Source organism: Oryctolagus cuniculus, chromosome 6, assembly GCF_964237555.1.
Source record: "Oryctolagus cuniculus chromosome 6, mOryCun1.1, whole genome shotgun sequence".
In the NCBI taxonomy this organism is placed as follows: domain Eukaryota; kingdom Metazoa; phylum Chordata; class Mammalia; order Lagomorpha; family Leporidae; genus Oryctolagus; species Oryctolagus cuniculus.
Genome location: NC_091437.1, coordinates 126,906,719 through 126,919,032, shown reverse-complemented (window position 1 = coordinate 126,919,032; position 12,314 = coordinate 126,906,719). Strand labels below are relative to the sequence as shown.

General features: G+C 44.4%; 1 protein-coding gene across 4 annotated transcripts in view; it reads right to left on the bottom strand.

Moving 5' to 3' along the window:
• GRHL2 (grainyhead like transcription factor 2) overlaps positions 1–12,314 on the bottom strand; it is a 158,577-nt gene that overhangs the window by 103,995 nt on the left and 42,268 nt on the right. For all 4 annotated transcript variants that reach the window (XM_070075373.1, XM_017341465.3, XM_008255802.4 and 1 more), the window contains one exon: positions 5,102–5,297. In XM_070075373.1, coding sequence (XP_069931474.1) covers positions 5,102–5,297 — 196 coding nt within the window. The remainder of the gene's footprint in view (positions 1–5,101; positions 5,298–12,314) is intronic.

The following is a 12,314-nucleotide window of genomic DNA, read 5'->3' as shown; positions in this document are numbered from 1 at the left end:
GTCCTTGGGCCCCGGCACCCATGTGGGAGACTTGTAAGAAGCTCCTGGTTCTTAGCTTTGGATCAGCTTTTGGATCAGTTGTTATGATCATCTGGGGAGTAAACCAGCAGATGGAAGACCTCGCTCTTTCTCTCTCTGCCTCTGACACTCTGTAACTCTTTCAAATAAATAAATCTTTTTTAAATTCAAAAAAAGAAAAGCTGATATATCAAAACATCAAGCTGTATAGCTTAAATAGCTACAATTCCCATTTGAAAGCTATACTTCAGCAAGACTGGAAAAAAGAAAAGTAGAGAAGCCCCCCCCCCCCCCAACAGCTTGTGAATATTTATCAGGTCATTTGTTCATTCATGCTACCAAAAAAAAAAAAAAAAAAGTCCCATCTAACCCTGAACTCCATCTTCCTGGCAAGAATTCAAGAGGGATCTTTTGCTTTTCTGACCAGTCCCAACTCCTCATTCCCTCACTCACCCTCCCCAAGTTCAGCGATTCTGATCACTGAGCTTCTACTGAGTGCTGTCTGGGTTTTCATACCCATTTGTTCTCATCTGCTGTTCTCTTAGCGTGAAATGCTCTCTTCCTTATTTGTCCACCTGACAGACCTTCTCCTGCTCTGGGAGAGTAGACAATGTTTTCTTAGGAAAGTCTGTGGATTCCTTGTGAAGCTGTCACTCAACTCACTGCTGCTTTTACAGCCCATCACCTCCACGCACTATGGTTTCAGTTTACATGACCGTGTTTGTCCTGCACTATGAGTGTGTGACCTCTCTGAGGTACTGAACTGGGTCTCACTGGCAACTCATCCTCAGAACATCTGTCACTATTGCTGGAAGGTCATAGCTAATTAGTTGGATAGCTAGATGGACAAACCCACATACCGGTTTCCAGCAACACCAGGTCAGTAGAACAGATCTTAACCAATCAAGGAAGTAAACTTTCTCAAGGGAAAAGTAAGATAAAGTAAGTTGCTATGGTTTCAATTTGAATTCATGTGTTGGAAACTTAAACTCTCAAATTCATCTTAATGCCATCTGGAGGTAGAGTGTTTGGAGGGGATCTCCACTAGGAGAAAAGGAGAAAGTCTGTAACTGTAAAGCTGTATAGTTCTGCATACAGTCCAATGGACTTACTTTTTTTATTTGACAGAGTTAGACAATGATAGAGAGAGAGACAGAGAGCAAGGTCTTCCTTCCGTTGGTTCACCCCACAAATGGCACTGCAGCCGGAGCTATGCAGATCTGAAGCCAGGAGCCAGGTGCTTCCTCCTGGTCTCCCATGGGGTGCAGGGCCCAAGCACTTGGGCCATCCTCCACTGCCCTCCCGGGCCACAGCAGAGAGCTGGACTGGAAGAGGAGCAACCGGGACTAGAACCCAGCGCCCATATGGGATGGAGGTAGAGGATTAACCAAGTGAGCCACAGCGCCGGCCCCCAATGGACTTACTTCTAAGGGTACAGTTTAAAAACTTGTTCATGGGACTTCTAAATCCCATTAAGCTTGGAGGTAAAAATGCCATCTTAAAGTGAGCATATTAAGTGCCATAATGAACATATAGATAGCTTAAGTGTTAAAGTGACCATATCAATAGGATCAAGTTCCTGGTAATAATAAAATAATTAAAAAGGAGAGAATGTCCAATGTGGGAAGCAGTCCACACAGCAGACTCACAGAATGACAATCACTTTAAGTAAACACTCTGACCTCAGAATCAACCCTAAGGCTTCCTGGTCTGGCTGACAAGCCCGTGAGAGCCTTTCAGGCATGGAAAGCCAAGACACTGTGGCAAAAAATGTTCTACATGAAAGATCTCTGTGGGTGAGACACCAGTGGAAAGAAGTAGTCATCAAAGAAGGATTTACTTTTCTCTGAAGGGAGGAGAGAACTTGCAGTTTGCTTATGGCCTTGTCTAAATATGTGGACTCAAAAGGCTTCCATAGTCTAGGCAGCTCATGTCAAGAGCCTTGGGTCATCACTGACGTCATACATAAGAGTGTTAATTGTTAAATTAACAACAGGAGTCACTGTGCACTAACTCCCCATGTAGGACCTCTGTCCTCAATGAGTTGTATTCAGAGTTAACTGTAAAACTTACTCTCTGTGTGTGTATATGCAAACTGTTGAAATCTTTACTTAGTATAGACTTTGTCTTCTGTGTACAAAGTTAATTGAAAAATGAATCTTTGAGACCAGCACTGTGGCACAGCAGGTTAATGGCCTGGCCTGAGTGCTGGCATCTCATGTGGGCGCAGGTTCTAGTCCTGGCTGCTCCTTTTCCAGTCCAGCTCTCTGCTGAGGCCTGGGATAGCAGAAGATGGCCCAAATCCTTGGGCCTCTGCACCCATGTGGGAGACCCAGAAGAAGCTCATGGCTCCTGGCTTTGAATCTGCTCAGCTCTGGCTGTTATAGCCATTTGGGGAGTGATCCAGCAGATGAAAGACTTCTCTCTCTGTCTCTCCCTCTGTCTATAACTCTGCTTCTCAAATAGAGAAAATCTTAAAAAAAAATCTATGTACTCTAAATGATAATGCAATATCAACAGTTACAATAATTTAACTTCCTAACATTTATATACAGAAGAGCTTTCTTTGCTTCATTTTCATCCAAAGCATCAGCATGGACAAGCTATGAACAACCAGAAAACTGACAAAGGTCTCAAAATGATCACTTCGAGAGAGTTTTTTGGAAATGACTACTTCTTTCCACAGACACTAAGCTACTTCAAGCAAAAAAAAAAAAAAAAAAGCAAAGCTTCTATGAGAGAGAAGTCACTATATAACTCTACTAGTCCACGTAGTCTTAAAAACATGGAAAATATGGACTCAACACAGGAAGTTATAGACTTGGCTACAAGTTGAGTTTTAAATAAAATCCCTACACTGTATCTCAAAATATTTACAGGAACCAATGTTTTGATTTTTCTCTAAGTGTTAGTACCTATGCAAGAGGAAAGGCAATCTATGTACCACATCTACTAACACGTAATCATCCATATTTACTAATACTTAATTAGCCTCTGAACCTATGGGAAATAAGATACATTGCTTTTGTCAATTACTAACTATTCCCGTTTTGGAGTATGCGTCTGTTTTTCAGATACCAAAAAAACTGTCATGAAATATAAACATAAAATTATACTCATTTCATAATGACAGAATAAAATTTGCTTTTAAAGAACAATATTTTTCCTAGGGATATCAATGCATTTCTTTAAAGCTTTTTTAAAACTATTAACTGACATATTCATTTAACATTATAAAAGTTACAAAAAGAAATCATAAGGATCAATATTATTTAATCAGGTCATTTTAATAATATGTTAATTGTTAATAAAAATTAATAAAACTATCAGATTTAATTTTTTTATTATAAAGGAGAATTACTTTTCAATTTCACTGAAAAGCTCTCTCTCTCTCTCTCACATGCACACACCCACACCCACACCCACACCCACACCCTCACACACACAGTTAACCACTCAATAAATGGCCAAGTACACAGAGCACACTAATGTGATGATTTTTGGGCTACTCAATAAATTTTGAAGCTTTTCATTCCAAAACATTTAGAATTTATTCTTGTGTTTTTCAAATGAGATTCACCGTGAGAGAAGATGAAAAATACAAAACAATCATAAGCAGAAAGCAAGACAGATTAAGAAAAGCCGCCTAGGAAATGGCTTTGGTTTCCAGCTGATTTCTTTCAGTGTTCCCCTGGCTGTGGAGGATCCAGCCAACTACTCCTTCCACCTGGAGCCCACGGCCCCAAGGCTAAGGCCCTTCTCACTCCACCAGGAATCCTGCTGGGAGTTTGCACCTTCATGAGAGGGCTATCAAAGCCACAAACACTGCCTCTCTTGATGAGGGCTTGGCAGAGTCAGCCTGGAACAGCAAGGGGACCAACACAACACACAGAGTCCTGCATCACTAACAATAAGCAGTGCTTTGAGTTAGTAATGGCCTCATTTAACATGGATGGGCCTGACCCTCCCTCACACCTGTCACTCACAGCTTAGATAAGGCCTACTTGGCTTTCATTCCCCTCCCCGAGAAGGAGCCCTTCTGGGTAGTTTAATGGGAGAAAAACGGGAAGAGGTTGGAAAAGGAGTACTTTTAGAAAATGTGACAAAGAGTCTAAAGGAAGAGCCAGAGTTGGCAATGGTAGGAAATGCTTTAAAAAATATGAAAACTCTGTTTCCTAAACCAAACAAAACCTGGAGAGTGGATGCCATCGGAAGGAACAGGAAGTAGGAAGTAAATAGTAAGCAGAGAACGAAGATCAGCGAAAGGGAGACTTCCCCTGGCTTGTTTGCTCAAAGAGCAGATTTTCCTCTTGGGAAGGGAAGTGGGACTCAGTTAAACCAGAAACCTAAACACAGCCATTCTCACCCTCGTGCAGCGTCAGCACAAACACAGAGGACAACAAATCTCATTCAGGAAATGCTGTTGGTTTTTCATGGGAGCAGTTATAGTTTCTTGCTTGGTTTCCTGAAGGGTTCCAGGGGTGGGAAGAGGAGGGGGCAGGAGTGTGGGGCCCACCTTGTAGTAGTCTAGAGCAGGGGTAGGTAGAGGAGGGGGCGGGACTGTGGGGCCACCTTGTAGTAGTCTAGAGCAGGGGTAGGTAGAGGAGGGGGCGGGAGTGTGGGGCCCACCTTGTAGTAGTCTAGAGCAGGGGTAGGTAGAGGAGGGGGCAGGAGTGTGGGGCCCACCTTGTAGTAGTCTAGAGCAGGGGTAGGTAGAAGAGGGGGCGGGACTGTGGGGCTCACCTTGTAGTAGTCTAGAGCAGGGGTAGGTAGAGGAGTTGGCAGGAGTGTGAGGCCCACCTTGTGGTAGTCTAGAGCAGGGGTAGGTAGAGGAGGGGGCGGGACTGTGGGGCCACCTTGTAGTAGTCTAGAGCAGGGGTAGGTAGAGGAGGGGGCGGGAGTGTGGGGCCCACCTTGTAGTAGTCTAGAGCAGGGGTAGGTAGAGGAGGGGGCGGGACTGTGGGGCCCACCTTGAGTAGTCTGGAGCAGGGGTAGGTAGAGGAATTGGCGGGACTGTGAGGCCCACCTTGTATTAGTCTAGAGCAGGGGTAAGTAGAGGAGGGAGCGGGAGTGCAGCACCTACTTTGTAGTAGTCATAGAGCAGGCCAAGGGCAGCTGCGCTGTCTTCGTCCCCATTGATGCTCATCATGGCCTTGGTGGCTGCTGTCAGGGGGTTCTCCAGGTACGACTTCCACGCTTCATCCTCGCTGGTGTAGGCTCTTCGGGTGTTGAATGGAGGGTCACTGGGCATGGGCACCAGGGCCACTAGTCTTTTATTACTGTCAAACAACAGAAATGTGAAGTTTGTTATCAGAGGAATGCTCCTTCTTCCCACTAATAATACACACATTTCATGTATTGTTAAAAGCACTAACATTTCTCCAGAATGGGGGAGAAAGGAGGGAAGATTAAAATTAAAGTTGATGGCCACTTTGCATTTAAGAAAAGCACCGGTTTTTTTTTCAGTCTCGGAGACTTAATAATAGTATGTAAAGGGTGCTACAGTTCAATGCTGGTCCCTCTAAGATCTCATGTTGAAATGTAGCTGGGGGCTGGCACCGCAGCTCAATAGGCTAATCCTCCACCTGCAGTGCTGCCACAGCAGATTCTAGTCCCAGTCAGGGTGCCAGTTCTGTCCCGGTTGCCCCTCTTCCAGGCCAGCTCTCTGCTGTGGCCCGGGAGTGCAGTGGAGGATGGCCCAAGTGCTTGGGCCCTGCACCTGCATGGGAGACCAGGAGAAGCACCTGGCTCCTGGCTTCGGATGAGCACGGTGTGCCGGCTGCGGCGGCCATTGGAGGGTGAACCAATGGCAAAAGGAAGACCTTGCTCTCTCTCTCTCTCTCTCTCACTGTCCACTCTGCCTGTCCAAAAAAAAAAAAAAAAAAAAAAAAAAAAAAAAAAAAGAGAGAGAGAGAGAGAGAGAAAAGAGAAAAGAAAGAAATGTAGCTGGAATCGTATTGAGAGGTGGGAACCCTGAGAGAGATGCGGGGTCCCGAGGGCTGTGCCTCATGTGAGAACCGACGCTGTTGTCACTGCAGTGGGTTTGTCGCCATGGGAGCAGGTGTGCCCTCCCTCTGCACTTCCACCTCCTGCCTTCTGCCAGAAGACGCAGCAAGAAGCCTCTGTCAGACACTGCTCCTGGACTTTAGACTTCCTAACCTCCAGGACTCAGAGCCAATAACTTTCTATTCAACTACCCAGGCTCAGGTATTCTATTAGAGGAACACAAAACACACTAAGACAGTTGATCCCTTTCAAATTGGTGTTCCATGTCCAATCATTCTAGGGGTTAACTAATTTTCTTTAATTAGTCTTCATTAATGAACACTAGAATGGAATCCTGTGAGAGCAGGTTTAATTTAACTTTCTGAAGTCTAATTATAAATGTAAGATACATTAAATGCAACCAATACATTAATGGTTATTAAAAACAATATTACCTAGTTTAATCTATCCTTGAAATTGCCAGCAAATTATGGACCACTCCAAATCTCTTAATTAAAAAAGGCAATATAAGCTGCTTGGTAAACACAGCATATTACAGATAATGTTATATAATAAGGATATGGAGCAAGAGTAATGAGACAGACTATATATACAAATTCCGTGCTGCTAAAGGATTCTGCTACATTTAAATGATATAAAAACGACAAAGATTATCATGGAAAGTAAGAAGAATATTTGCAGAATTTTCGGTAGAGATAAAAAGGGAGTTGGAGTCAGTCCTAATGAACCAGGCTTTGCCGAAAGTCAGCAATTAACAAATAAAGTCTTAAGAAAGTCTTAAAATGAGTGTGATAATGAGTTTAATATCCAAAGATCATGACAGTCTTCAACAGCTCCCCAAGCTGGGACCCCAGGTGTTAAGTTATATTAAAAAAAAAAAAAAAAAAAAAAAAAACAGAGCAGCTTTGTCACTAATCTCTTGGCCATCTCTTCTTTGTCTGTTGAAATGGAACCAAAATAGAATAATGGGACATTGTATTTCAGAAACACTTATGTCAGCATATAGCAACAGGACGCAGGACAGAGACTAGTGACAGAACTGGTGAAGGTGACAGCAACACTAACCAGCAGAAATCCAAACACCAAGGCCTTCTAATGCTATACAGTTATAAAAGACGTCCCTTGTTGCAGGCATTCTCATAGGGTCTCACAGTGGTAGAAAACCCCTCTGCTTATTTGTGATGGAGAACTGGTGTGAACGCTCAATGAAGAGTGTGTTGAGAGCCCTTTATGTGCTGGCCTGGTGCCGTGCATGGCTGCAAGGTCAGAAAATGCCCGCGGCAATGGGAAGATAGATTCAGGGATGGGGTGAAGTACACGGGACACACATTTAGCAGAGTGGCCTCCTGGACTCAATGGTGTCCAGGCCTCTGGTTTGGACTCTATATGTCACTGGTTTGGGGGAACTGATTGGGACAAAAGAGAGAATAGTGACTCAACTGAAAAGGAATTGGATTAGCCGGTGCAGCGGCTCACTAGGCTAATCCTCCGCCTAGCGGCGCCGGCACACCGGGTTCTAGTCCCGGTCAGGGCGCTGGATTCTGTCCCGGTTGCCCCTCTTCCAGGCCAGCTCTCTGTTGTGGCCCGGGAGTGCAGTGGAGGATGGCCCAGGTGCTTGGGCCCTGCACCCCATGGGAGACCAGGAAAAGCACCTGGCTCCTGGCTCCTGCCATCGGATCAGCGTGGTGCGCTGGCCACAGCGCGCCGGCCGCGGCGGCCATTGGAGGGTGAACCAACGGCAAAAGGAAGACCTTTCTCTCTGTCTCTCTCTCACTGTCCACTCTGCCTGTCAAAAAAAAAAAAAAAAAAAAAAAAAAAAAGGAATTGGATTAAAGAGGTTCCTTGGATTAAAAGAGAAAAATTCTGGTCAAAGGGTTTCCTGATCAGTAGGCAACCTGGTGACTTCAGGTTGTGCAGGTCCTTGAAAGCCGAGTAGATACCAGAGCTTCTGTTTCTCCTGCCTTAAATACAAACAGCAATGCCCACTCTGCTCACTCACAAAGTGCTTGTGAGAATCAAATAAAATAATTGATAAAACAGGCATCTATGAGCCAGGCAGTGCTGTGCAAGTACGAGGCAACCCGCTCACTGCCCAATTCTATGCTCCCAGAAAGTTTGGGGTAAAGTTGATTATAATTCAAAAGTGCTAAAGACAGTCACCAATTAAAGGTAAATGAAGCAATTCACTTTGCAACATTCCAGAGTCCAATAGGTGTCAGCTTTGTGCTGATAGGGATGGCGTGAATGGGACAGATTGTGAGCCTCACCCAAGCAGCCTGCAGTGCAGCAGGAGAGAGAGTACTGCTGCTGGGTACAAACAGGCCTAACCTAACCAGATAATCACTTGTCTCTACCTGGACTTGACCGAGAGGACTGTGCTGGTCAGTGCTGAAATGGAAGGGGTAGGAACCATGTCTTTTCATGTGGAGAATATGTTGATGGTGACCAATAGTGCAATTTTCTTACAAAAGGAACAGGTTTGTGTTCATTCTGAAAAGCCCACTAGAGAAATGTGCATATTTCCGGATAATAATCAAGCAGCATCTCATGCTGTAGAAAATACTAACCAGATAGGATAGGGTTGGATTTGGAAACAAGAAATGGTGCTGGACTCCTGTGAGTCCAGGAGCAGAAGAAATGAGGCCCCTGGAAAAAGCTGAGAGGTGCTGGGGCAGGGGCCCCAGCTAGGACAGACACCCTTCCCCACGGTTGTTCACTGTGGACAGTCCTGTGGCCGGCAGAGAGTGAAACAGAGGAGCCTGAGCCCCGGGCGTGGTCCACAAGGGCCCAGGCAGGATGTACACTTCCGCAAAGGCCAAGCCTGCTGGAAGGAGGAGCTTGGAAGTATCTGCAGGGAGCTGGTCATCGACAAAGATGAGATTGATTCTCTTTAATGCCAGAGGGAAGCACTCACAAGGCGTCTTCAAAAGCACCAAAGGCAACTTTTTCATGAAGTGCAATTGGAACGTCTGTAGAAAGTGTTAATCTCAGGGAAACTGGGTAGAGAACCGATACTATCTTTGCCAATACGGCATCAGAGAAGTGGAACAGAAACGAAGTAGGAGACTTTCTGAAAAAGATGTCAGATACTAGAGCAAATGATTAACCTGTCAGATCCTGAAGAAGTAAGAGACACAAAACTTCCTTCGTTTGCCATTTAGGTCTTGTACATTGTACAATAAAACTTGGGAGGAGGGAAACTTGCAGGACAGGAGTGTGGTGCAGTGGTTAAGTCCAGGCTTGGGATGCCCTCGCCCACATCAGAGTGCCTGGCTTGAGATCGGTTCCACTTCTGATCCAGATTCCTGCTAACATGCACCCTGGGAAGCAGTAGGAGATGGCTCAAGTACGTGGATTCCCACCAGCCAAGTGAGACTGGGATATGGCTCCTGGCTTTCACTTGACCCAGCCCTGACTATTATAGGCGTTTGGGGAAATGAACCAGTGGATACTCTATGTCTTTCTTTCTGTGTGTCTCTCTGCCCTACAAATAAAATGCAAATAGTCTTTTAAAAGTTCATGGAGAAAGCATATTATGAAAAAACTATGGATTTCAATTTTTTCTGTACCAAAATAAACTTCTCTCAATTCCATTTTTCCATGAACTTTTTTTTTTTTTTTTTTTTTTTTTTTTTTTTACCATTTATTTTATTTGAAAGTCAGAGAGAGAGGGATAGAGAGAGAAGAGAGATTGATCTTCCACCTGCTGATTTGCTCCCCAGGTGGCCACAATGGCCAGGCCTGGGCCAGGTAGAAGCCAGAAGCCAGGAGCCAGGAGCTTCGTTTGGGTTTTCCACATGTGTGGCAGGGGCCCAAGCACTTAGGCCATCTTCTGCTGCTTTCCTAAGCCATTAACAGGGAACTGGATAGGAAGTGGAACAGCCAGGACTCAAACCAGTGCCCATCGGGGATGCGGCAACACAAGCAGCAGTTTTACCTGCTCTGCCACAAGCCGTCCCCTCCATGAACTTTTTGGAGTAGCTGGTATTGCTGTGGGGGAGGAGAAGGGCAGGGGAGCTGTTAATTACAACACTGGCTAATTTCCAAAAGTGTAGCAGGAAGTGCCAAGCTGCCCGGCCAGAGCCAAGTCTTGATTTACACTGCCGGAGAGTTGGCTTTGTTTATTTTCTTCCCCAGTCTTCCTTCTTAAAGTCTCTGCTCCACCCTGCTGGGCATGCCAGATTCCCGTTTCTAGCACGAATGTCCACTTGCAGGTGGAGGAGGTTCATCAGCCCGCACCTTACCATGAAGCTTGCAGAGAGCTTGCGCCACCCATGGAAAGAAATCTACAGGAAAAGCTCAGCTTTCCTGGCGCTTTCTTCTGACGCTGCTGGTGGCCTAGGAGGCGACTCCCTTCAACAATAACTTTGGGTTTTCTCCATAGATCACTATCTCTCTGGTACAGGGCACTGGCAATTCAAGTTGGGTTTAATAAAAACAGAATAATCTCTCTGGAACACTGAGCAAAAATGTAGACAGAGGGGGAAGTTTCATAGAGCAGCTTCGACCAAAGTTAGATAGAACACTTTCCAGAGTTGTGACCATGGTTCTTTGGAAATGTTCTAATTCTGCCCTGGTCACCTCTTAATATATCCTTTGTAAGGGGAGTGGCACTGTGGCACAGTGAGTTAAGCCACCACCTGCAATGCTGGCATCTCATATTGGAGGGCCACCTGGAATCCTGGCTGCTCCACGTCTAATCCAGCTCCCTGCTAATGCACCTGAGGAGGCAGTGGATGATGGCCCAAGTCTGCTACCTTATGTGGGAGACCCAGATGGAGCACCAGGCTCCTGGCTCCAGGCCTGGCAGTTGTGGCCATTTGGGAAGTAACCAGCAGATGAAATCTCTCCTTCTCCCTGTCACTCTGCCTTTCAAATCTTTTTTTTTTTTTAATAATACTCTCAAACTATCCCTATTTGCAGATGACATGATTCTATATATAGGGGATCCAAAAGACTCCACTGAGAGGCTATTGGAACTCATAAAAGAGTTGGTAAAGTGGCAGGGTATAAAATCACAGGAAAATCAATAGCCTTTGTAAACAGACAGTGTCATGGTTAAGAAAGGACTTTTAAGGTCAGTCCCATTCACAATAGCTCCAAAAATAATTAAATACCTTGGAATAAATTTAACCAAGGATGTCAAAGATCTCTGATGAAAATTACAAAACACTAAAGAAATAAATAGAAAAAGACACTTAAAAATGGAAAAATCTTCCATGTTCATGGTTTGGAAGAATCAATATCATCAAAATGTACATACTACCAAAAGCAATTTACAGAATCAATGAAATCCCAATCAAAATGCCAACAACATTTTTCATAGATCTAGAAAAAAAATGATACTAAAAATCATATGGAAACACAAGAGACCCCAAAGAGCCAAAGTAATCCTATACAACAAAAAGCCAGAGGCATCACAATACCTGATTTTAAGATATAATACAGGGCAGTTATAACCAAAACAGCCTGGTACTGGCACAAAAATAGACATGTAGACGAATGTAACAGAATAGAAACTCCAGAAATCAATCCATGCATCTACAACCAACTTATCTTTGCAAAGGAGCTAAAATCAACCCCTGGGGCAAGGACAGTCTCTTCAACAAATGGTGCTGGGGAATTGGATCTCTGCATTCAAGAGTATGAAACTAAACCCCTAGCTTACACCTTCTACAAGAATCCACTCAAAAGGATCAAAGACCTAAACCTATGACCTGATACCATCAAATTACTAGACAACATTGGGGAAACTCTGCAAGACATCGACATAGGCAAAAATTTATTGGAAAAGACCCCAGGAGCACAGGCAATCGAAGCCAAAATTGACAAATGGAATTACATCAAGCTGAGAAGCTCCTGCACTGCAAAAGAAACATTCAGCAAGGTGAAGAGGCAACTGACAGAATGGGAGAAAACATCTGCAAGCTACACAACTGATAAAGGGTTAACATTCAAAATCTATAAAGCACTCAAGAAGCTCAACAACAATAAAACAAATAATCCAGTTAAGAAATGGGCAAAGGACTGAAACAGGAAATTCAAATGGCCAACAGACACTGAAAAAAAAATACTCAGGATCACTAGCCATCAGGGAAATGCAAATCAAACCACAATGAGGATTCATCTCTCTCCTGTTAGAACGGCTTTCCTACACAAACAAATGCTGGTAAGGATGTGGGGAAAAAGATACTCTAATCACTGTTGGTGAGAATGTAAACTGGTGTAAACTGTGGAAGACAATATGGAGATACCTCAGAAATCTGAAAATAGACTTTCCATAGGATTCA